At 36.5% G+C, this 26,050-nt stretch overlaps 2 protein-coding genes and 1 long non-coding RNA gene across 8 annotated transcripts in view; 1 reads left to right on the forward strand and 2 right to left on the reverse strand.

The window, feature by feature from the left end:
• Positions 1 to 4,910: 4,910 nt before the first annotated feature.
• Positions 4,911 to 26,050, reverse strand: part of LOC107218047 (glutamic acid-rich protein) — a 50,199-nt gene continuing 29,059 nt past the window's right edge. For 3 of the 6 annotated variants that reach the window (XM_046744662.1, XM_046744661.1, XM_046744665.1), the window contains 3 exons: positions 10,120 to 10,286; positions 9,748 to 9,934; positions 4,911 to 6,289 (listed from right to left, as the gene is read on the reverse strand). In XM_046744662.1, the coding sequence (XP_046600618.1) occupies positions 5,864 to 6,289; positions 9,748 to 9,934; positions 10,120 to 10,286 (780 nt within the window). In that variant the 3' untranslated portion in view covers positions 4,911 to 5,863. Of the gene's footprint in view, positions 6,290 to 9,747; positions 9,935 to 10,119; positions 10,287 to 11,516; positions 11,573 to 26,050 lie in introns of all 6 variants that reach the window. The other 3 variants (XM_046744666.1, XM_046744664.1, XM_046744663.1) reach the window with 2 other exon arrangements.
• On the forward strand, positions 9,831 to 20,688 carry LOC124295269. Its single transcript, XR_006905163.1, has 2 exons — positions 9,831 to 9,963; positions 20,514 to 20,688. It is a non-coding gene; the product is annotated as an uncharacterized LOC124295269 (long non-coding RNA).
• Positions 18,696 to 21,921, reverse strand: LOC107226641. The gene is made up of 2 exons (XM_015667524.2): positions 21,456 to 21,921; positions 18,696 to 21,357 (listed from the first exon to the last, which is right to left on the reverse strand). The coding sequence occupies exons 1-2, from the start codon at positions 21,744 to 21,746 to the stop codon at positions 20,827 to 20,829; spliced, it is 822 nt and encodes a 273-aa protein (XP_015523010.1). The 5' UTR covers positions 21,747 to 21,921; the 3' UTR covers positions 18,696 to 20,826.

The following is a 26,050-nucleotide window of genomic DNA, read 5'->3' on the forward strand; positions in this document are numbered from 1 at the left end:
GTCAGTGTCGCGCAAAAATGCTAAAATCCTATAGTCCAAGAGCTGATGACAAATTTAGAGAAGGTGTTTTGCCCACGGTAAAATAATAAAAAAAAAGACAACACTACTACTATGGGTGCATCTGGAATGGTGGGTCTGGTAGAGGTCTTGCGGTTATTTCGCCATCGTGCAACTCATTAGATTTGAGAAAAAATAAACTGAAAATATATCTTTTGGGCAAGTAGAAATTTTTTCATCTATTGTTTTAGTAGCTGTATAATATATAAATAACAAACCGAGACCAGTTTTTGAGTTTTAAAGTATGACCTGACCCCCCCCCCCCCCCCCCGAATTTATTTAATTAATATACCCAAAAAATATACTTTAGGCATCATAAAATTTTTATGGCATATTCAATAAACAATTTAAAAAATACATGTCAATTGCCAGACGACTTGAACGGTTTTTAACAACCCCCTGACGTTAATAAAGATTTTAAATAAGTGCGACAAAAAAGTCTCACTTGTAGTTACAAGTGCGAGAGAGATAATTTATCCACACTTGCCGGCAGCTGACGGGCCCCTGGTTCCTGGGCCTGTGATTGGTCCTGCAGGTAGTTCATGTATCACATAACTATTTTCATCGTAAAATATTTATATTCCTATTATAAAGATGGACTGGGCGCTCCTATAAGAGGCACTGACAATTACATATAAAGGACAGAGATATACCGGGAACTGCTCTCTCTTTTCAATCGGCGTCATGGTGGGAGACAACGGAGCAGGGAAGTGGAACAGCTATAGATATTGGCGCATAATTTCGCCTCATTCTCCTCTACCGACTCGATCCCCGCCGCAAATATCGTCAGAGAGAGAAAGGAGTATTCCCTACATATTTCTGTCCTTTAAATGTTTGCTTCAAGCGGCTCATAAGAGCGTTCAATCTATTGTAACATCCGACCGGAACGTCCGTATGTTTTATCGACTATTATTACTGCATGTTACTTTTATCAACTAACCAAACTCGAAGTACGAGAATCTTGTAACCATAAGAAATTAAAATAACTGTCTAACTATTTGGAATATCCCTAGATGGAAATAACTATGAAATTCACTAGCCAAGGCTTAAAAACCATGTTACGAGATCTTCGTACCACAGAGAACTATAATACTATTATGCGTTATTATATATCACTATCACATTAACACTATAATTAACTAACACAATTATACCCAATTATTATATAGCACTCAGCAATGCCATTTGTGCATTCGGAGCTGAGAGCTATACTTAAGCAACATACGCTTTACTATACATATAGCCTGGAGTATAGAAGACTGTAAAACCATAGATAAATGCATAACCAATATAATGTAAAGATAGCACTGCTGCAACCCATAAAACCAGAGGCTGCAAAACCATCAAACCGTGAATGCTAATTACCCAGCATGAACTATACCTTCTTCCGCAACGCCGTATTGTAGGCAACACGCGCAACGTTTTGAAGGCAATGCAGATCTCCAATGTGGAGCCATACAGAGCCTTACCTAGAGAATACATTAGGAAACTTACCGACGAAACGAAAACGTTCTAGAAGCTTCCAAGCCGATTTATATCAATATAAGAATTAACAACTACAGAAGGGAATCATATACAAAAGCACACATGTAAACCTGCTCTAAAGCTATGAATCATCAAATTACTAAGTACTCTAAATCTGTTAAGACAGTTATAACACAAACAACTAAAGATATTCGCAGCAGCGTGATTCTAATAATGTTAAACAAATAACAAACTATGTTCATAAACAATTGCTATTGTACTCCAGGTTAACAACGACAGTAGTCGACTTTAATACATATGCAATTCTATATAGATACAACTATAAAACTAACAACGACAGTAGTCGACTATAATACATATACAATTCTATATAGATATAACTATAAAACTAACAAACGACAGGTAACCAAAATGAAATATGGGCTTTGTAACGAGCAAGATAGCAAAAACATTAAGAGGTAGACAGGTAGTTAAGTGGCTGAGGGGCGCCAGAAAGGGGGCTGGCGCCACAAAGGGGGCTGGCGACACAACGAAAAGCTCACGCAGTTCGGAGAACTACGGAACCAAGTCCACGCACCTACACCACCGCACCAAGCAGCGATATACCATACGTAAAAACCTACAATATAGTAATAGCTAAAGAACTAAGATCACAGGCGTGCATGCGGCGAAGATGTCGTGCCCTAATTAGAATTCCTAGAAAAGAGGGGAGGTGCGCAAAGGCGACCAAAAAACTAGAGAGGGGGATCGTTCTGCGCAACGATCGACCCCTATAAAAACGGCGACCGATCACTCGATCGCTCTCTTGTGTTTCTACCTCCAGATTCGTCATCTAGTTCCGGTACAGTCTCGCGGTAAAATCCTTTAGCATTTTGCATTAAAACTTTCATACAACGTTACTCTGCCCAAAAGTTTAGAGAGCTTAAAATCCATTTTGTCATACTAAGTTTAAGATCTTACACTGTGTAACTCTGCGTTTGTGACTTTTAAATATCAAAACTTATAAAATAAACCAAACTTAGTCAAAATATCCAAATATTAAAGTCAGTTATTCCGCTAAAACCTCTCACCAATCTACAAGTCATCGCATCCAGAATACTCTCAAAAAGGTAAGCCAAATTAAATCTTTTATCCAACAATTTCTCCCTCTTCGGTTCGTTCGACTAGAGCGACAGAATGCCCGTTGTCCGGTGTATTTCAATACTTAATCGGTAATTGGTGACCCAAACTACTGATGTGAGTCTAGCTGTAGCTGCGTGTGAATGTTTCCGGTGTCTAGCATCTGGAGATTTCCACTAGGTACCGTTCCGACGTCACACTATCTTTATAAGTCTATGGGAGATATCGTCAAAAAACTGTTATTGGACGCCATTCTTCCAATGTGGCGGCGCGAGCGGCAAAGATACGAGGTGGCAAAGCGAAAATTCGAAAAGAGCACGTCGAAATCTATATAAAAATACCAATTTTCAAAAGTCCCTGAAAACTTTCTAGGTAACCCCCTTTTTGAGCACCAAATGACTGTATTAATATACGAGTCGACTGAAGAGATGGGTGAATTTTGAGAACTTATACCTTGACGACCAATCATTCAATTCGCTTGGAGGTCGTGCCATTCTGACTAATTCTGACTAATTATTTCTAATGGAGGTTTACAAGACAATAATATAACACAATTTGCTGTAATGGTTTTACGATTTCATTATTATCATTTTTAAGGTGATGAAAACTACAGTTTCTGAACTCCATAGAAGAAATTTACGATGCGAAAGAATGTTTTTTTTCTCGTCATCGTTCATGCTTCTAGTTACTATTCTGGTCGCTGTTTTGTTTTTCGTTATGTTTATTTTTGTTAGAGTTATTACTGTTTCTTGTAGTTGTTCCTTATTATTGTTATAAGTTACTATTACTCTCTTTACTACTGTTTCTTTCATTATCATTAGTTTTGGTTAGTGTTTAAGGTGGTATAATATACGAGTTGACGGCTCAAAAAGTAGATGAATTTCGGGATCTTGCATCTCGACAACCAATTATTCAATTCGATTGGGTTATTTTAAATCTAAAAGTGTGTAGGTCGAGCATCATTTGTATATATTTTTTTAATTATAATCAATTAATAAGATGGATTGTTATTGACAATAAAGTCAAACATTTCGCTCGGTGACGTGTTTCGCGATACTCACGATTCCAAGTTGTCAGTTGAACTGAACCAAAAAATCCAAACGGATTCTTTAAATCCAATACGTAATGCCACAATACCAGTTTTTAAAAAATGATTAAACTTTTCCTCCTGGATCTACTGCCAACTCGGAATCGTGGGAACCTGATCACTGCGATCAATTTTCAGAGTAGGTTTGTATTCGTAGGTGACTAATTGAACCATGGAGGGGGACTGAGGGGGTAAATCAAAACTCAAATGTGTATATCCTGTTAGCTCTCAAATCCCTGACCATTTTGCCGTAAAAAGAATTCGCTGCGATGAATTTTGAGGGTAGTTCTCTGGTGATCGAAAACGAATCGGAGCAGGGGGTGATCAGGGGGGAGTAGCTCAAAAATGAAATGATGCATATCATGTCAGCTCTTAAACCGCTGAATATTTTGTCGTAAAAAAGAATCCGCTGTGATGAATTCTAAGGATGGTTTTTCTTTTATTTTTCACTAAGGGTTGAAAACCTAAAATTGTCATCGTTGGTATTTAAAACTTTTAAACCACGTAGCATGCCAGTATTTATCATTTTGAAATTTTTTTCTCTTCTCATATTGCAATTGGGGGTAGATATATCTGTAGGGGTAGTTTTTACAAGATTGTTTCCAACGTATATCAGGAGCTCCAATTAGCTCCTAATTCTCTCATATTTAAAACAATTTTAAAATTTTTTCCTCACTTCAGGGGGGCTCGCTTTCCGGTAAGTTGCTCCCCCCCATTTTTCAAAATTGATTTTGTCGTAACAGAAGCGGGCTCAAAAATTGCAGTTTAAGGTACTGCAGAGCTCATAAACAGCTGTTTAATCTGTGATTTTTTCAAGTTTTTGAGGAGCAAGTGGGAGAGCCAGCTTTACGGAGGTCTCCGAGATACCAAGCAATCTTCCAGATTATCTATTGTTAGCCCTTCTACCACATGCGAAACTATATGGGAGTGAACTGCAAGATTCCTTGACTTCTTTTGGGATTAGTACTGGAGGTGTATCGTAAACCACCGATAACGTACCCAGAAAATTTTGTTTTTGTACACGTAAGGAACGGTCTTAAGACTTAACTAAACTAGAATCATCTCTAGTTAATGTAACTTCCACCTCCACTAGGTGTTCGATAAACTAGCACTGTGAACAAGGGTGCACCCAGAGTATAATATTTTAATGAACAAGAGTATATTCTCGTATATAGCATTTATTTTGCACATAAGAAGATATACGATAGACAAGTAACGTAAGTTTACGTAGAACCAAGAATCGAGCAGTGACATGTGCGTAACATCAACTAGATCGAATCAACCAACAGATTAATAACCTCAAGCATGGAAGTTTCGCAATCATACTGTTCAGAATCACAATTGTTGAACCCTTCAATACTTTACCTGCACAGGCCAACGATCTAACAATGCACTTTCTACCGATATCACTCACCATGTAGTTGTCAGCCAATCTCATTTGTGATATTAACTTTCAACACAGGAGAAAACTTATATTCAAGGTGACTGCATTCAATCTGACCGGAGGATTGACAGACTAAAACTGTAATTCAAGCGCTCAGCTGTTTATTGTCACCTCGCCTGTGAAATTCGTGACGTTCCTGGCATTGCGGTAACATACTCAATTTCGTTCTCTGTACAATTCTACTTGCCTAGATTACGAAATATGAGCAAATACGTGGAGTCTTAATCCTGTGACCTGCCAAAGTTCGTAATCCCTTCTATCGCAGTACCTAATGGGTCGCTTGTCGCAGGAAATTATATACGAGTATGTATCAAAATGATGAAGATGTCGATACATAATTATTTATAAGGTAATTCGAGTAAACAAAACACCTACAAATTTACAGACGTTGGAAATTTATTACGGCTATCGCTTCATCATTAAAACATTAAATTTAGCAATCTATTCCAACAGGCCATATTGGTCTAATTACTAATTCGTACCGAGTTTGCAGATAAAATTTCAGACGCATTTGTTTTAATCTTCATTTCTCTAACCACCTACCATATCTTATAAAAAAATTCTTATTCATCTCCACGACCATTCACAGGTTTAACGTATCGACTTGGGACGTTAAATTGCTCGGAATTACTAAATATTTGACTTATTTGAATAATATTTTATGTTTCTCATCATTTTCTCATTTTTTCGTTTTTCTTCACCCCATCCTGTTCTTCCACGTCCTCGTCTTCCTCCTCTTCCTCTTCCACCTCCTCTTCTTCCACCTCTTCTTCCTCCACCTCATCTTCCTCTTCCTCTACTTCCACTTCCTCTTCCTCTACTTCCACTTCCTGTTCCTCATCCTCGTCTTCTCCCTCACTATCCTCTTCTTCCGCTCTGTATTCTTCATATTCATCCACTTTCTCTGCTTCTTCAACTTCTTCCCTTGTTATCGCCTTACCCCTAACCCCTTCAATGCCATTTACTTGTACATTATTAGCCGTGACCTTAGCTTCTCCAGCTCCTCCAATTTCTCCCTCTTTTCCATCTTGTTTGTCATTCTCACAGGTTGTGGCGTCGACCCCATTCTCTTTGACTTGATCATCACTCCCAGGATTCTATAAGTGATGATTATTATTTTGATTTACCTTAGATATAGTGGAAATTATGTGTATGAGTCTGCACACAGACTAAGAAGAAAGGTCACAGACTTTAAATGACTGATTTTATTCAATTAAAGAGTGATAAAAATAAATCAAATCAAGGTAGATGTGGGGTTTTTGGTCGTCATTCCTAACAAATTATGTGTTGAAATTTCATTGAATTAAACCAGTCGAAGTGTTTGCTATGGACCGAGAGTTCTTTTCCTCGCTCTTGCAACAATACTGGTGTTTTATTGTTAGAGAAATTGACCACCGATCTGTCCTAATAGTTCCGTATGTTTTTGGTGAATGGGCACATTCATGAATTTCAAAGAAGTTCCGAAGAAAACGTGTTCCAAATTCTGCAACTGATATTTTTCCACTATTATCTACCGCATTTGTACCGAAATGAAAACTAGTACTATATTAGGAGGCGTGGTTTTCCAGTCTGGTGGATCCGGTTTATAAAAAGAATGTAGGTTACTGAATCTGTACAGACTATTGTGGACTTAATGATTCAATGGTGAGAGATAATTTCACTGTGCCATTGATGGAGGATCGCCTTGACGCATTAGAAGAAGCACGAGTCCATTTTCGGTTATTGATTTGGAAAATGGAATTCTTCCACGTTCCAATTGCAAGTGCACGTCATTCGTAACTCTGACTGGACAATTTTAATTTTTAAAGTCATCATTTGGGCTTTGTAATGGTCCAACTAATATTTTGAGATGAATACAGGAAATATTTTAAGATTTGTTATGTCGGAGAATTGTAATTACCTATAAGTTTGAACTATTTGATCATACCGAGGAGCAATGTAGAACATGCATACCTCAATCTAGAAGGAACATTACATGTTGCTAAACAAAACAAGTAAAATATTTTTCATGCAGACCTCAGAGAACCATGTCAACTTCGATCCGGCAACATTATTCAACCAATTCAAAGAGCTCTGCAACAAAAAAATTCTGTGTGCACGGGTTGTCGAGGAATCTTTGGTCCTGAAGTTTCTGATGCAATGCGTTTATCACTAATAAATTAGTAAAACTTGGTTTTCACTGCTGCTAAATCAGAAAAGATTTGATTACAGCTCTATTTGAATTGATCTTGGTGCAACGAACTAATCCACTACATAATATAAAATAATATAACGCACAAAACAAAACAAAATGTACAGTTTGAATATGGTCAATTATTTAGTTTATTCGTTTAATTTTTTTTTTTCTAGCAAGTCTTAAATTTATAAATAATATAAATCTCAAAATGGAATTAAACCGATTAAATTAAATCGTGTGCTATTATTCATTTCAATAAATCTATTTCTTTTTTTACATCTACAGGTACAGTCCGGTTTCTCAATAAGAATGCTTCCCCAGTTTCTGGCTCGCGCACTTCCCCCACTGTGACTCAACCTCAAAGCTCTACATAATTCTTTACCTCAAACCTCTCAATAAAAATGCCCAGTCTACAAGAAAAGAAAGAGAGTCAGTGAGCGAGTCGAGCGTATGGTGGGGGTACTCGAATCCGCAGAAAAACTCTTCCCCTCGAGTACTTTGGTGTCCATATCGAGACGTCGGATTGTATTGTTAAAAATATAATTTAGACAAACACATGGGCATTCACATATAGAATTGCTTCGTCACATTATCACTTTCTTTACGCCTAGTTTATTATTTAGTTACTCAACTTTTCGTAAAATGTAGATGATGTTATTGGGTGGGGGTCAAAATCCCGAAAGATCAAAACTTCGATTGGTTGAAAACCCGTAATTTTCGATTTTATGAATTTTGAAAGAACGACTGATTAGTGTACCGAAATTGAGATTCTCGATAAATCACCCAGTCAAATAACTGTTTTCCCGAAATTGGATTTAAGCCAACGCTCGATTATCCAAAAAGGTATTTTCAGAACAGTCTGCATTCCGACTGAACAAAACACAGAATGTGAAGATATAGACAAATGAAAGTTCCGAAATTAAAATTTGAAACCGGTGCCACGTCGTCAAGCTAACAAATGTAATGTCTCCGTTACAACTTGTCATAGAAATTTTTTCTTCTCTTCAGACTTGTGTATTTTTTTCTCACTAATCCAATGAAATAATAAAAAATTAGCGTTTCTCATTACTTGACAAATCAACTACTGTTTTATCTCGAAAACGCCACGGAAGTAGCTACAATGACCACATATTCCAAAATAAAGGCGTCACGAATGAATTCCAAGTCATTTTCAAATTTGTCTCTTACAAATTTGGTACAAAATTCTATTAGCTAAGACGCATAACTTTTCTTTGAAACTATTTTTCTTTCAAAACGCACATTTCACAAAATATCGCCAAATTGGAGAAATTTCAGTCTTTGTATCGATTTTTAGGTCCAAACCCAGATCTAACATTGATCGAAAACTTTAGGTTGTCTTCACAGACAGCCAATTACCTTATAGAAAAATTGCCGAATTTATAATTATACGCCATGCCTGAATAGAAGGAATATACATACCGACTGGACCAGTAACAGAACGAATAGTTTTCAGTGAAAAGACTGAGAAACGAATTGTCCTCTGGGGTCAAAGTTTGGATTGAAAAGTGTTGGAGATCGACTGGTTGTTTTAGTTGAATTGTTTGAATAGGCATAAACAACTTTATACAAACCGTTAGTTTTCATTACTGCTAGAATACAGATTTCTGTGCATAGATATTTAAATAAATTGTCGAACAACGAAAACAGTTGACGCAGGAAGACAGTGATTTCTCACAACGACATAACATATCTATGGTTCATATAGATTGAAAGTCAATGGCATACCGGACACTAAGATACAAATTTTAGTATTCAATGTACTATTTATCACCTACAACCTCTCAGCTTAAGAATTAATACAGAAGAGTAGTTAGTATACGATGGTTTCGGAACACTTAGTGTCAGTGTGTACGTGTGAATTACCGAACGCCATAGTAACTGAAGTGCTAATTTCTGACCGCAATGATTTACCGAGCCATTTGCAACTGCAATTGCAATTACTAACCGCAATGATAATCGCAATTGCAGTTACCGATCGCAATTGTAATTGAAGTGCTAATTACCGATATGAACGTCAATAGCAGTAGTAATTACCGTTGGTATTGATTATCGATCATTTTGCAATAGATGGCGCTGCCGTCGATAACGAGCACTTCGGTTACAATTGCGGCTACCATTGCGATCGGTAACCGAAATTACAATTACACTTGGGTCGGTAATTAGCACTTCAGTTACCATCGCAGCCGGTAACTGACACGTACACATCAACACTAAGAAGTGGTCGGAAACCATCATATACTAACTACTCAGGAGCTATATATGGATCTAAAGATTGAAATGAAATAAAAAGTATCAGGAAATAAAATAGCGCTTCGCAGTATCAATTGAGTTATGTTAGTAATTGTAATACTTTCTTACAGATGATATCTGATCGAGACTGATGAGAGAAAGAGTCATTTTGCCAGAAAGGACTATGGGCGCTTGTACGTCCACGTTGGATTCTTCAGCTTGCGTCTCAGAATCTGTTACTAGAAGCTCACACTGTGATGGTAATGCTCCTTCAAGATAAATCGGCTTCGGGGGTATCTTGTCCTGTTCCGAGTGGCTTAAAACGAGAGTAATAAGACACAAGAGGTGAAAAATTATGGTTAACAATATATACTATATACTTGATTTCGACGTAGAATTAGGTATTTGGAGATATCTGCGACTACATTGATAACGAGTAAAGCATATTCTTAAATCAGCTTCGACTTATACAACATATTGCGTTTTTAATCAAGAGATTACCTCTGAACTGCTGATACCACCGGGGTACTAGGTCGACTCCATTTCTGCCCATCTTTGCAACTAGCGGTCATTTCCATTCCCACAACTTTGACCGTCGGTGAGGAATCATCGATATTTTCTATTTCTTTATCACTATTTATTTCAAGTTGGGAATATGCCAAGGTTTCCTGTAATTATAAGAGAATTTTTTGTTATTTTAAAACACATACAACTGGCAATTAACGTTAAGACACCGTTGAAATTTGAGTTTAATAAAATCCGTGAAGAATTTGTTGCATGAAAGGGCCTACAAGATATGAAAACTTGTAATACATTTTAATTTTAACTTCACAACATTACAAACCACCATAGTAGGTTTTACATACTCGTACATGATGAAATGTTTTGAAACATTGTACAAAATGGATTTAAATATTGCTGAGCAAGTGAATGGTGCCAAATCGTTCCCTTTTACTGCAGAGCTGACGTACTGAAGAATGTGAAGGTATTTTCTTCAGAAAAAGGACTGTATTTTTAGTAAATCAATGCTCACACAGGATAGTACGTTAAAATCAGGAAACACTAATCAGAATTAAATGTTAAGCAAAATGTTAAATAGAAATTGAAAGTTTCAATCATCACTCAGAGCCATATAGAGTTATACATTTTTAATTTTTCGAAAATCATTTTTTAACCCGAACTGACAGGTTTTGTTGTAAGTATAAGTACGAGGATCAACTAAGATAAGGCTGTCTGTCATAGACTATACCACTTTTCTCTCTCTCTCGTTATCCCCACTTTTGATCCACCCAATAGATGGTGCAGTACTCTCCAAGTGAAAAATACGTGAACACATGCACCATTGACGGAACCATGTACAAAATGGTAAATCTTAAGGAACCACTCTGCCGAGTTATTGATGGGCGAAAGGCCAGCATAGCACATAGCAAATTACATTGTTCTACAATCACTGACCTAATTATTTCTTCTAAAGGTATTTAAATACACACTAGAACAAAAGAATTTGGTCCAATTACATACATATAGGGACACTGGAATTATTTCTGTTCCTTATAGAACACTAAAAATGTATAAAAGCACTTACTTGTACGGTGTGTTGGTTTGATCTACCAATTACAAGGTACAAGCTGACCACAAAAACAAAAAAAAATAATCCGTAACTTTCTTTTTTGATGGTAAAATTCGTGAACAGTTTATATCATACAGCAGTTAAATTATACGTAAATGAATCATCTACTCTAACAATACTACAACAACATATGTAAACTGCCACGGAATTAGTGCTATCAGAAGGGAGACGTGTATTAGTTTGCATGAAAGCCCGATGGACACAGAAAATTCAAAGTAAACACATACTTGTTATAAGTGTTAAAACATATTGGACGCAAGGAATATACCTTGGAAATGAAACCGGCCCCTGCCAGACCATTGGATTTTGGAGCCGCATCAACTACTTAAAACATAAAATTGTGTACTAATTGTAAGATCTGTAACGGTTGCATTTTATCTAAAAAAAAAGAAAAAAAGTCTATGCGAAGAATCGATAAGTGATATTTTTCATGTGTAATGAATAGTACCACTCTCGCTAAAATTAGCAGTAGTGTTCCAAAATTCATATAGAATGAAACATTCATAAGTAATATAAATCTCCGCTCCGAATTAAATCACAATTGTTTTTCGAACCCATAATTTTTACCGTACATATTCTGCTATTACCTAAACAGAGGCTACTTGTCCTGCAGCACCTTTATTGATGTGCCACGGGGTAGCCAAAAATTGGAATTTCCATATTCTATAGATTCGATACACTTCCATAACATGACGTTGAATTTTAGTTTTCAATAAATAGCGAGATATAACGGTTTGAAAAAAAATTGCACAATTTATTTACTAGTTTCGCCATAATAATGGTTGACTCTAAAAATCTGAAAAAATCACAAAAAGTTTGCATAGATAGTACAAGAATGTATTCGATGAAAAAAATTAAAGGTGAAGTTTGGAAATAAATCGGATTAACATAGACAGCCATATATATACGTGTGTAAGGTAAATTCATCGCAAGTATCGAATAGGGCAAGACCATTACATAGTCGATTGAAAGTCTCGAATTTAACCGCTTAACAGTAAATATAAATTTGTTTCATAAATGGCCACAATAAATCACATTCCATGTAGACTTTCGAAAATTTGTAGAGATTAAAATGTTCGAAAAATGTATACAAACATCCCGAAGACATATTGGGATAGAGCGTAGAGGCGCAGTAGCTAGCAAAGGGAGGTCATGCCTCTGGGGTGTCCGATTTCGATGAACTTGAAACCAGTGAAACTAGACTATGTTTCATGAGATATGTATTTTTTTACGGACCAGTGAAAAGTGGTTTTTGACTTATTACGAGCTAAAATTTTAACCGCCAAGTAAGGAGTCACGTTTGCCGCAATAGCAATACTTTAAATACTACGTTATAAAGATGCGAATTTCGAAGCGTCGGAATTTAGTCACGTAGCTGCAAGTCATAATAAACGTTTTGGACATAGTATGCATAAAATTGCATTCTACACCCACAAAACAGTACATAAAATCGAATTATTTTACACAGACTATGTCAAAAAATATCGTGCGAAACACATGCGTAGGTATGTTTACCATATTCGTAGCGAATTTTTCCCGACGACGTTGTTGAACGAGTTTTTCGAGGTGTCTGCCAGGAAAATAAAAAAATCGATTTTTACCGCGTCACAAGTACCAAAATTTTTTATTGAATACGTAAATAGCACTTAATTAGCGCTTAATTCATATATGGGTCGATTCTCCCCGAAAACGTTGTTGGACAAATTTTTCAAAGTGGTCTGCCAGCGGAACGTTAAGTTGGCAGCTCAACGGATAAATCGATCTTTCCCGATTAAAGAATGCAGCCCCCGATTTTAGAATCGAGCATCTAATTAACACCTAAACACCATCTAATTTTGGAATGAATTATAATCAGTTTTTCCGACATGGGTTTCCTGACATGATGGCTACAAAAATAAAGTAGGTACAGAGTACCAACCAAGTGGTCATTCGTTAGTCATTAATTATTCATATTCAGTGACTTGCCCAGACCAGTTCAGTCCAAAGCTCAGTACAATTCGAATTCACATTCAAGATCCAACTCCCTCATTAGCTCATTCAGTCAATCACTTAATATTACCGACAAACTAACAATTGTTTGTAGTACACGTTAAAAACACCTCATAATTTCAATTTGAGCAACATACCGCCAATTCGTAATAACAATGTATTCCGGCAATCACTATATAATTGAAGATATAAATTTGAAAAACTGGTAAATTCGAAAAATTAACGACGGAGCCAGGAATCGAACCTGGTATCTAGCGATGCTTTACCGCAGCCTTACTCCACTAGACCACCTAACCGCCCTGACTCTGATGTCATTAATTCCTCTCATCACCAGTTAGTTCAAATTTGTTTTCTTGTGCTGTTGTATGTGTGAATATAAAGTGTTCTTCCTCTAGAGCACAACTGTAAGAATGTCTGTAAGTGTGTTTACATTTTGGAATCTTACGCTTCTGATGCGAAGCCCGTAAGACAGTCAATGACCGTCTAATAATTGAAATGCGGATATGCATTATCAATATTAACATTAATCACGAGGCCTTTTCATTGTTGAAGATATAAATTTGAAAAACTGGTAAATTCGAAAAATTAACGACGGAGCCAGGAATCGAACCTGGTATCTAGCGATGCTTTACCGGAGCCTTAGAGCGTAAGATTCCAAAATGTAAACACACTTACAGACATTCTTACAGTTGTGCTCTAGAGGAAGAACACTTTATATTCACACATACAACAGCACAAGAAAACAAATTTGAACTAACTGGTGATGAGAGGAATTAAAGACATCAGAGTCAGGGCGGCTAGGTGGTCTAGTGGAGTAAGGCTCCGGTAAAGCATCGCTAGATACCAGGTTCGATTCCTGGCTCCGTCGTTAATTTTTCGAATTTACCAGTTTTTCAAATTTATATCTTCAACAATGAAAAGGCCTCGTGATTAATGTTAATATTGATAATGCATATCCGCATTTCAATTATTAGACGGTAATTGACTGTCTTACGGGCTTCGCATCAGAAGCGTAAGATTCCAAAATGTAAACACACTTACAGACATTCTTACAGTTGTGCTCTAGAGGAAGAACACTTTATAATCACTATATAAATCTACGTACCGTGAGTACTGTTAAACGCGGAACGACACGTGCGCCTTATTTAAGCTATCGGAGTTATAGCTCTCATTTCTGGTTGAGCACCATATCCCGCCACGGCCATCCATAATGTCAAATATTATGTGTCGAATTACGTGAACATGAGCCGTAACTTCGGATGCTTGAATAAGATGCACGCATCGTTCATGCCTAGGTATACTCATAGTATGTGTATATGGGCTGCTCCATGAACTTTCGGACAGCTTTTTAGAGTGAAAATTCTGAACTGACTGGACTTCGGATCGGATCCAACATGATGGGAAAAGTAATCTAATAATATTCGATTTTGCTAGTTATACATGTGTTTAACTTCGCAAGTATAAAATAAATTTTTGAAAAACTCTTTCTATTAAAAGATGTCATGATTGAGCATTCACTTGAGCACAAAATTGTTATTCTATGCAACTTTTTCCCTTTTTTTCTCTCGACATATTCGAAACACTACTATTATTTCAGGTATGTTAAAGAAAGACATCTTATTTCTACAGTCTTTAAAAATAAGTGCCTAACTACATTTCTTTAACTCTCACGAACAATAGATTTTTCTTTGAAAGACTAAAAGTGACTCAATCCACTACCAGAGTCCTAACCTGCTAAAAAATAACAATTACTTGTACGAGATTGTACAATTTATTTTACTAAAACAGTAAAATCCACGATTAACGAAAGTTGAGCGCTCGACTCTGTCTCACGCTTTTTTTACTACCTCTGCCTGACTCCTTTTTATTCCCTTTGACTGAAAGGGTATGGCCCGACAGTTGTGATCGAGTCTGGAGCGTCCTTTCTTGACAGTGTAGTGTTCGGTCCCAAGTGTTATCCCCTGCCACCGTTCACCCTAATGGGCCCGCGTTTTCCAGTAATCGATCAAAATAATTTCCTGTGACGAGTTTGACCCCCAAAAATACTGCGTCGTACGACGAGTATGATAGGCTAGCGATCAAGTTTTTCGGCTAGTACGCTGCTGGTTGTAGGTTCAAGTCCTGTTACAGCAATTTTTTTCTTTTTAAACGAAATGCCTGTAAACGTTACTTTTATTTACTTACTTTAATATAAGCCCAACGATTTTTTATATTTCGTTTGGAATTGTTGCCCGCCTGATTTTAATCACGTTTGAAAAATTTTGTGTATCCAAATTTTTTTTCTTCCATTCTTCAGCTAGTTTGAAGTCATAGCTCATTTATTCTATTGTTTTTATTCACTTTTACCATTGTTAATATAAGAAAATTAAAAAATTATCGCCGTGTCGATTAAATGAAAATACAAAACATTATATTCACATTATGTGGGAAAGTGTTTCATTTATTTTTCGTTACAAGATTAACATTTTATAAAATGTTTATTTGCATAGAGTAATATTTAAATAGTTAAAAACTACCGCTTTCTCTATGCATGTACAAAAAAACGAAATATTATATCTGCAATGGATGGGAGAGGGTAGCAGACAAAATTATTTTGTATTATTGGATGTACATATTTTTTGGTGGTAATCATCGTACAGACATGTAAAACACAGATTATTTTCGCACCACGAACAGAATAAAAACGCCACCGTACCACATGTACATTTTTTTAAACAAAGTTAAAGGAAAACACACATCATTAACATTATTAAAAATCGGTTTCTCCACACGTAGCTTCGATCCATACCAAGCATACAATATCATATCTTTAAATGCTGGTGCACTTAAAATCCAGTGAACGATTGAATGAATTTTTATTACATCCTCGCGTTTCGAAAGTTCACGTTTATCTTTGAATAAATCCGGTGCGAATTGCAGTTTTTTAACAATATTTTTTACCTGTCGATAAAAATATACGTCGCATGGTTGACGTAGTGGAATGCATTTTGGCGGAATCACTTTCATTGTGCAACTCGATTTGCCAACGCTATTAACAAACACTTCATCGTACAATGTGTTATCGACTTGACTCGACGAGTCAACCAGCAACATAATAAACAATTTGTCGCCATAGCTTTGTTCGATCGTTGTCTTAAAATTTCAAACCCTTAAATTCTCAAAAAAAATTTTAAACTCGTTGAAACAACTCTTATTTCAAATGGCTACTCTTTAAAAATCATCAATGATATAAAAAAGTATAGAGTTGAAAAAATCTACAATTCTATTGATTGGAATATAGAATCTAACAATCAACCTAATGATAATGACAAATTTAAGAACACCATCTCTATACCCTATATTGAAAATCTATCTAGCCAAATTAAAAAAGTTTTGTAAATTGAGGACATCGAAATTACGTTTAGAGTTAATAATACTACCAAAGATCTTCTTTCTCACTTAAAATCTGTAACTCCTAATTTAGATAAAATCAATTGTGTTTATAAAATACCATGTCTAGACTGTAGCAAAAGTTATATTGGACAGACGTCACAACATTTAAAAAATAGAATTTCTGGCCATCGTTCAAATATTAAATGCCATGAAACTGATAGATGCGCTCTAGCAGAACACACCTTGAGTCTTGGACATCATTTTGATTTTAATAACTTCATAACTTTGGCTATAGAACCTAATTGGTATAAACGTAATATTAAGGAAATGATTCATATTTTTAAGAACAAAAGTAACACTGTTAACAGGCGCACAGATATTCAACATCTCAGATGAATAAGAATTCTCGACCTCGTATATAATCTATTATAGAATCTTGGTGATCGGTCAATTAAGTAAACGTATTTTGAGTTAACGTTTCGACCCGGATATGGGCCCTACTCAGAACGAATTATTTATTTGACTGTCAAGAACAACAAAAATTTTTTTTATAAATAATAATACTAGAAGTAATCAGACATTAAATATTGTAGATGTAATACTCTTAGGGCTATTATATATTATTGGTTAGTAAGAACGTTTTGATTAATTGAAAAAAGAATGGCTTTAAGTGTTATTTACCTTTTTTTATAAGTAAGTGGACTAAGATGTAGTCGAATTCACAATTTACAATTAGTGGAGACAATGTTCTTTGAGTGACGGTAGTCAATGTCAATCTTCTAGTTATTTTACATGTAGGAGTTAATAGTTGGAAGTCATTAATTAAAAAGATTAAAGAACTATGTTTCTTCACAGTCAGTATGTCATTGTGTTAAAAGGTTTTTAAAGAAGGTCTTTTTAGCAGTAAAATTAATTTGCAAGTGTCCAAGAAGTGGAGGTAGGCTCTTTATGACTATGTTCCACATGTTTAACCAAAAATTATTGTTGGTTGAACCGATTGGGTCAAAAGGTGAATAACGACTGATGGGAGAAACAAATATGATCCAGAGTGAAGGTGAACCTAATATAAACAATTATACAGAAAAACAATAAATATTTTGTGAAAAAAATTATGTAGAAAGAACTGTGTTATGGGGACAAAAAATTTTTTTGTATCTCGTTAAGGTAATATTTGTTGTGTGGGCGGAGATTAGAGGTTTGTAAATATTACTTAAATGTTCAACATCTTGTCTAAGATTAACGGAATTGGTGTGACCTACAATGTTGCACATTTCAAGTAATAGTCTTTTATAATAATTGTGTTCTTCACAAAGGATGTTTGTATTGTCGTAATTAAAAGTATGTTGTTTATCGATACTATGTTTTGTTAGAGCCGTGTGACGTTCTTCAATCTCATATACATTGCGTTGGTGTTCCCTGATTCTGGTGTTAAGGTGGCGGCCAGTTTGACCTATATAAACTTGGTTGCAATCATTGCAAGGTATTTTATACACAACATTGGATCGTTTGCCTGTGGGGATCCTATCTTTTCCCGTGTCAAAGACTAATTGTAAATCTTTTGAATTTTTTCCAACAAACTTGACATTATGTTTGGCGAATAGGCGGTTCAGAGACTCAAAGAGACCAGATACATATGGGATGGGGATATATGTAATAGCAGGTCTATTGTTATCGTCTGCGGGAGCAGAGTCAATATTATTGTCAGGTAAGTTGTTGATGTAGGTGCGTCTCTTATTAATATGTTGGTGTAATAGGACATGAGGGTAATCATTCCATCTTAGTATATTGTATATGAGCGACAAGTTTTTTTCCTGGAACTCTGTACTAGAAAGTTTGATGGCTCGGTCAACTAGGCTAATGATGGTGCCTATTTTGTAGGACATTGGATGGTGAGAATTAAAATTCAGATATCTTTGTGACCAGGTTTTTTTGTGGAACCAATCCGTTTTGATATTATTGTTGTTGTGTATCGGCAATACATCTAAGAAATTGATGGCGTTATTTTCTTCTGTTTCGATAGTAAATTGTAATCGTGGATGATATCGGTTAAAAGTATTAAGAGTGTGATCTATTTTTTCTTTAGGAACAGCAGTAAGAATATCATCAACATATCGAAAATAGAACGGTAAATCAAAATCAAGATTGTTAATGCAAGACGTTTCCAAGTCTTCCATGACAAGGTCTGACAAGATTGGGGAGAGAGGAGATCCCATGGGCAACCCGAATTGCTGTGCATACGTATCGTGGTTAAATTTGAATATTGCAGAATCAAAGCATATTTTTAAAGCTTTATCTAGTTCAATAAGGGGAATTGGGATCTTATTTTCAAGAGAAGCCCAACGGTTGTTTACTGCGCGCAATGCGAGATCTGTCGGAACGTTGGTAAAGAGTGATATTACATCTAGCGATATTAAAGTATAGTTGTCTGGAAAAGCTATCTTTAACTCTAGAGGTGGGAGATGTGATATTAGTGGTGAGCCATGAATTAATTGTCTTGGCTAAGGCATAGGTCGGGCTATTGACAAATGAGACGATAATTCTTAATGGGACTTCCTCTTTGTGAATTTTAGGTAGCCCATATGCGCGTGGAGGGACACTGTTGTAAGTAGAAATGCTTCTATGTAGGTTTTTGTTTATTAGTTTGGAGGTAAACCAATTGAACGTGAGTTTATTCACCCTAGTTTGTAGGGAGTTACACAGATCATATTTAGCAATTCTGTAAGTGTTGGTGTCAGAAAGCTGCTGCCTCATTTTGTTGTTATAAGAGTCTCTATGCATAGCAACCGACGTATTGCCTTTGTCAGCTTTTAAAAACATAATGTTAGGGTTGTTTTTTTTAAAAGTCATGGTGTCACGAATTTTTTTCTTGACAGTTAAATAAATAATTCGTTCTGAGGAGGGCCCATATCCGGGTTGAAACGTTAACTAAAAATACGTTTACTTAATTGACCGATCACCAAGATTCTATAATAGATTCAACATCTCAGTCATCTATACTCTAACATACTCTAGTTTTCAAATTTGGCGCCATTATTACGTTGTATCAGTTTCAAATCCATTTTGTTCTAACATAGATCAATATCGCACCTCATTACCATAGATTTTTGATCGATATCCGCTAATTTTCACTTCCGTCCAAAATGCCGAACTAACAACACCTTAGCAGGCACAGGTCGTCAAATTTTGTGAGTAATCCGTCTATATTTTGTTTGATCTCTTCTTATTTCAATTCTTTCGCATTCATTACCCTTTTTAATCGTCAAATTTCACTTATGTAACCTATATTTATACTATTTTTGGTAACCGCAAATTGCACACTTAACTCAAAAAATGTCATTTCACCATGTGACAATATATAGTGTATAAGTAAGCTAAAAAACAGTAACTATTCTTACTAACATAGTCTCTGTTCTAATTAGAATGTCTTCTGAAAAATTTTGTAATTATTATAGCCTGATGATGGTCGGCGGGGCCCGACCGAAACGTCGCAAACGCGAACATGTTCGTTTGCTCAACAATTAAAAAATTTATATACCTGACCGGATTTCGACTAAACCTTCTTCATTCTTCAATGTACTTGAAATTTGAAACGCGTTTTTCTCAAAACCATGTTTTTCAAACTTTCCTCCATCATATCTCAAAAACGGCTTGACCGATTTACTTCAAATTCATAGGGTCTACTCAGTATATCTGGACGCATCGAGTGGACTATTATCATCCCAAAATTTTGAAAATTTCTATTTTTTTTTATATCAAAAAGTTGACAAAAAATACATGAAATTCGGACTTTTTTGTTCCGAAGTCTGTCAAAAATCCAATTTTCAAAATTTTTTTTTTTTCATCGTAGTCCACTCGATGTATTTAAGTATACAGATTAAAACCCCGCCTGGTTTTTTTGTTTCAGAGAAGCCAATCAGCTGATATAATGGAGGAAGTGGGCGTCCATTTTTTCGAGGCAGGTGTCTTCAGACCACTATAACTTTAATTCTACTGAATATTTTTAGCTAAAAATTTAACTGTATACTCTTGAAATATGTATAAATAAATGATAAAAAGTTCAAAGTTCTATCTCTTCATTGGTCTTTACAAAAAAATCCCAAAATATGCTCAAAAATCGGGGCGTCAAACCAGAGGACCCCCTTAAATTCCAATGACCGATTATACATTGACTTATATGTACATCCCGTTTGATTGGTATGTACAATAAATTTTGAGCTTCAATTTCCTATTACCGAAGTCACTTGTGTCCGAAATCGCCCTGCTGCTTTTACGGTTTCTTCAAACTTTGCCACGTCATTTTTACTGAGAAATTTCGTGATTTTCCTCTGGCGAATTCCATGTTTCCTTTTAAAATACTTCACCCACTTCGTACTCGCAACGAAAGAAAAATGTTCCGATAATAACGGAAAAGCGATGGCCGTCGCCCATAGCTGGAGTGTCCGCGTTGTCACTTGCTCATAGATCGATCGAGATTTCTCAAACTTTTTGATTGTCTCGGAGTCAATCTGTAATAATTTATCCAACCTGGTTCCTCCTTTTTCGATGTCGTCAGTCCATTCTTTCAAATCATCTTTTGTCTCTAGCCGTGAAAAACCACTTGCTTGAAGGACTTCTAATGAATAATTAGGATGCATCTTGGCGTAAGTAACGGCTTCTTTCTTGTAGTCTAACGGAACATAATCCTGTAAAGTCGCTTGATAATCCGCAAGATTGAAAAAGGGATCTATTTCATCCTTGTTGAAAGTACACTGTAATAAACGGAGTTTTGATGTGGATATAAATATCGCCTACTGTCAGAAAAAAACTTTTACAAAAATTACATGAATTTTATTATGATTATACGTACTGCTTTATATGCTTTATCTTTATTAGGCTCATGATACGAAATGAGATCTTCATCGTGAACGATAACGTACTCTTGTAAAATTCGAATCGTTTCGTTCGCGATACACTCGCCGATCGCTATGGCGTCAGCGTTTGCTGACGCAGGAGGATTCTCGGAAATGAGAGATCTGCTTTCATAAATTGAGAATGCATGACGTAAGGCATTTGTAAAAATACCCCTTTTTTCGTCATTGAATTGCTCCTCTCCCTTCTTAACACTTCCACTGGTTAATGGATCTTTGTTGTCACACATTTTCGTTGAAATAAAAACTCTTGAAACTCAAATAGGCTCGGTGAACGAAAGACGAAAACGAACTGATTTGTGATCGGTGACGGCAACTCGTCCAACGGGTTGTCTCCCCACCACTCAAAAATAACTCACCCTTTGAAATATCTCTATCTCTTTCTGTTCGAGAGAAAAGAGATAAGGAGAACTCCCGCTTCGATGAAACAGAGGATCGACGCGACCCGAAATCCGATATATCTGCTCTATGGGGCCGCTTACGTTTCGTGGAAACGACCCACGATATTTCAACGACAATTTTCGAATATTTATGCCGATTATAATAACATGGATGGAAATTTCAAGGAAAGGTATTATGGGAAAATGAAATTGAATTTACATTACTATTAAATGAAATTGAAATGCCATTACATTCAAATAAAAGTAAAAGTTTTCGGTTCAGATCCGTTTTGTCGAAACAGAGCGTCAACCCGAACCGAACTCCCATGCACCTGCTTTGGAGCTACTATAGTTTTCTACAAGAACCTTTTAAATATTTATTATTGTTATATTAACACGGATAGAGGTTTACACGAAAAAAGGAATGGTAGAAAAACAAAATTCAAACGAACAGCGTGATTAAAATAATAATTGTATTAATACAGAAAAAAATATCAAACTATAAAAGAAAATTAATTTATACAAAGACCATATATTTTTATAATAGAAAAAACAAGCAATGACTTCAACCTAGATGATGAATAGAAGAAAAAAAATTTGGATACACAAAATTTTTCGAACGTGATTAAAATCAGGCTGGCAAAAATTCCAAACGAAATATAAGAAAAAGTTGAGTTTATATTAAAGTAAGTAAATGAAAATAACGTTTACAGGTATTTAAATTGGAAAAAAAAAAATTGCTGTAACAGGACTTGAACCTACAACCAATAAAACCAGCAGCGTACTAGCCGAATAGTCTAGTCATATTGTGAAATGAATAAACATTAAATTATGTAGTTTGGGGATTGTTAGGGATCGATAGGGGGGTGCATTCTGAGCATAAATTTCAATTTACGGGGTTCTCCGAAGGTCAGCTGGGCTCCTCTCGCTAAAAACGCGTTTAATTCGATAGTTCGAGAACGGTTAGTGTTGGGCACAAAATTGTGGAGACCTTTTCTCTTCTAAATTAAATTTACTAACTTTTTTATACGAACCTTTTTTTTAACATCAATATTTTTCAAATTATGTTTGAGTAACCTTACAATTACATGTTTTCTTTTGTTACGACTAAACTAATAATTTTCTGTATGGATAAATTTACGCTATCGGATTCACTTTCCCCTACAATGATTGAGTGAGCACCTAAAAGTATAATCCGGCAAGAGAACAGAATCTGTCTGTCGTTACAGAATTGTGACGTCACCGAACGACTGCTGAACGCTCCATGATACGACCAATCACCTCACATATAAGCGCCACCGCGGAGCGGCGGCCAGTTCTAGTCTGACCACAGCCAAGCTTGTTCAGCGTTGAGATTTACAAACACCCATACCTTGGTTGAATCACAGGTTGATACTGAATACGCTCTGTTACTTTACCTCACCGAGTTCGTGCATTGGTTTGTTTGTTTGCACACCCAGTTCAAACACCCAGTTCGTGCATTTATCTAAGGCACCTCATTCGTGCAGCCTTCCTGAGATCCTTTCAAGCACCTAGTTCGTGCACTCATCCAAGGCACCTAGTTCGTGCAACCTTCCTGAGATCCTTTCAAGCACCTAGTTTGTGCAACCTTCCTGAGATCCTTTCAAGCACCTAGTTAGTGCACTCATCCAAGGCACCTAGTTCGTGCAACCTTCCTGAGATCCTTTCAAGCACCTAGTTCGTGCACTCATTCAAGGCACCTAGTTCGTGCAACCTTCCTGAGATCCTTTCAAGCACCTAGTTCGTGCACTCATCCAAGGCACCTAGTTCGTGCAACCTTCCTGAGATCCTTTCAAGCACCTAGTTTGTGCAACCTTCCTGAGATCCTTTCAAGCACCTAGTTCGTGCACTCATTCAAGGCACCTAGTTCGTGCAACCTTCCTGAGATCCTTTCAAGCACCTAGTTCGTGCACTCATTCAAGGCACCTAGTTCGTGCAACCTTCCTGAGATCCTTTCAAGCACCTAGTTTGTGCAACCTTCCTGAGATCCTTTCAAGCACCTAGTTCGTGCACTCATTCGAGGCACCTAGTTCGTGCAACCTTCCTGAGATCCTTTCAAGCACCTAGTTTGTGCAACCTTCCTGAGATCCTTTCAAGCACCTAGTTAGTGCACTCATCCAAGGCACCTAGTTCGTGCAACCTTCCTGAGATCCTTTCAAGCACCTAGTTCGTGCACTCATTCGAGGCACCTAATTCGTGCAACCTTCTTGAGATTCTTTCAGGCACCTCGTTCGTGCAATCTTGTCCGCAGCGCCTAGTTCGCGCTCTTTTCTCTAGTCGACTCGTTCGATTACATTCATAAAACGCATTATGTGTACTGTTTCCTTACAGCCTGGATATTGTCTACTCACATTGGAAAATAACCAACTTGAGTCTACATCCCTAGACGAACCTCCTCAACCAACAACGAACTAATACTATTTCTTTACTTCATAGATTCTTCCAATACCGACCTACTCACGCTACGTGATAACACCACTCTTACTCTTCCAATTGCATTATTGTCTTATCTTATGTCAGTTGTTATACTTCTCTTTACAATATATCCTTTACTCTCATAGACACATTTTGGTCCGTTAACCGAGCCCAGCTGACCTTCGGAGAACCCCGCAAATTGAAATTTATGTTCAGAATGCACCCCCCTATCGATCCCTAACAATCCCCAAACTACATAATTTAATGTTTATTTAACCCATTTTGAGCGACAATTTGACTGGACTAGAACACCTTAACCGCTAGGCTATCACGCTCGTTCTTACGATGTGTTATTTTTGAGCCTCAAACTCGTCACAAGAAATTATTTTGATCGATTACGCGAAAACGTGGGTCCACTACGGTGAACGATGGCAGGGGGTGACACGTGGGACCGAACCCTACACTGTCAAAAAAGGACGCCGCTTCAGACTCGATCACAACTGTCGGGCCATCCTCTTTCAATCCTGATTCGTGCTGCCTCACTCCTTAATCACACTGACTTGCTCATTGCGTTAGCGATTTCAACGCAATACAAAAAATTCGTCCTGCCATGTTCAACTCGATTTCTAACTTTTCAACTTTATTTACAGTGGCGTACAAAAGTTTCGGGCCAAACTATTTCTGGTTAACAATTGTTGTATGGATGAGGGTGAAAAAAAAAACTGAGTATTGCTATTTAAACTGAATCAGTTATATTGTCGAACCGAACAACTTAAAATTGTTTTCAACAAAATAATATTAACTTATAACAAAAAATATGAAATTTATGTGAGCAAAAGTTTCGGGCCAAACAAACTTATGAAAAGTAAACTATAAAAATAAAAACCAAAATTATTTGCAACACGTCATAAAGTCAAATTATACTAATATTTTGTTGACATACCCTTTAAAACTATCACAGAAGCACATCGCCGAGGCATCGTTTTTATTAACGTCTTAATCAAAACGTTGTGTGATCAATTTTTTGCGATTCCTCTTGAACTTTTTCCCACAAATCGTTTTTATTTGAACAATTGATAGCTCCTACTTTTACTCTTAGCTGTCCCCTTAAATGTTCAATAGGATTTAAATCAGGAGATTGACTTGGCCACTCGAGAACACGAATTTTTTTTTGCCTTGAAAAAATCTTGAACAAGTCCAGATCGATGTTTGGGGTCATTGTCTTGTTGGAAAATCCATCCTCGCGCCATATTTTAACGCGCGTAGGGAAGCATATGATTTTCTAAGATGTTTTTATATACGACTTTATCCATAGTGCCTTCTATTTTTACTAAAGGGCCGACGCCTTTATATGAGAAAACTCCCCACGCCATGATATCACCTCCTCCATGTTTTACAGTCGGTATTTGTCACCTAGAATCATATCTGGCATTTTTTGGTCGTCGAAAATACCTCTTTCCGTCATTTCCAAAAAGATTCATTTTTGTTTCGTCTGAAAAAAACACTTTCTTCCAATCTTCGACTGTCCAATTATCATGTTCCTTAGCAAATTCTAATCTCGCCTTCTTATTCTTTGCACTAATCAACGGTTTCTTAACTCCGACGCATCGAAAAAGTCCAACTTTGTTCAATCTACGTGAAACAGTACTGCTAACATCAGGCAATTTTTTTCTCACGTAATTCACGTGTTATAATTGCAGCATACTTCGTTGGATCCA

The sequence above is a fragment of the Neodiprion lecontei genome, chromosome 7 (genome assembly GCF_021901455.1).
Source record: "Neodiprion lecontei isolate iyNeoLeco1 chromosome 7, iyNeoLeco1.1, whole genome shotgun sequence".
Classification (NCBI taxonomy): domain Eukaryota; kingdom Metazoa; phylum Arthropoda; class Insecta; order Hymenoptera; family Diprionidae; genus Neodiprion; species Neodiprion lecontei.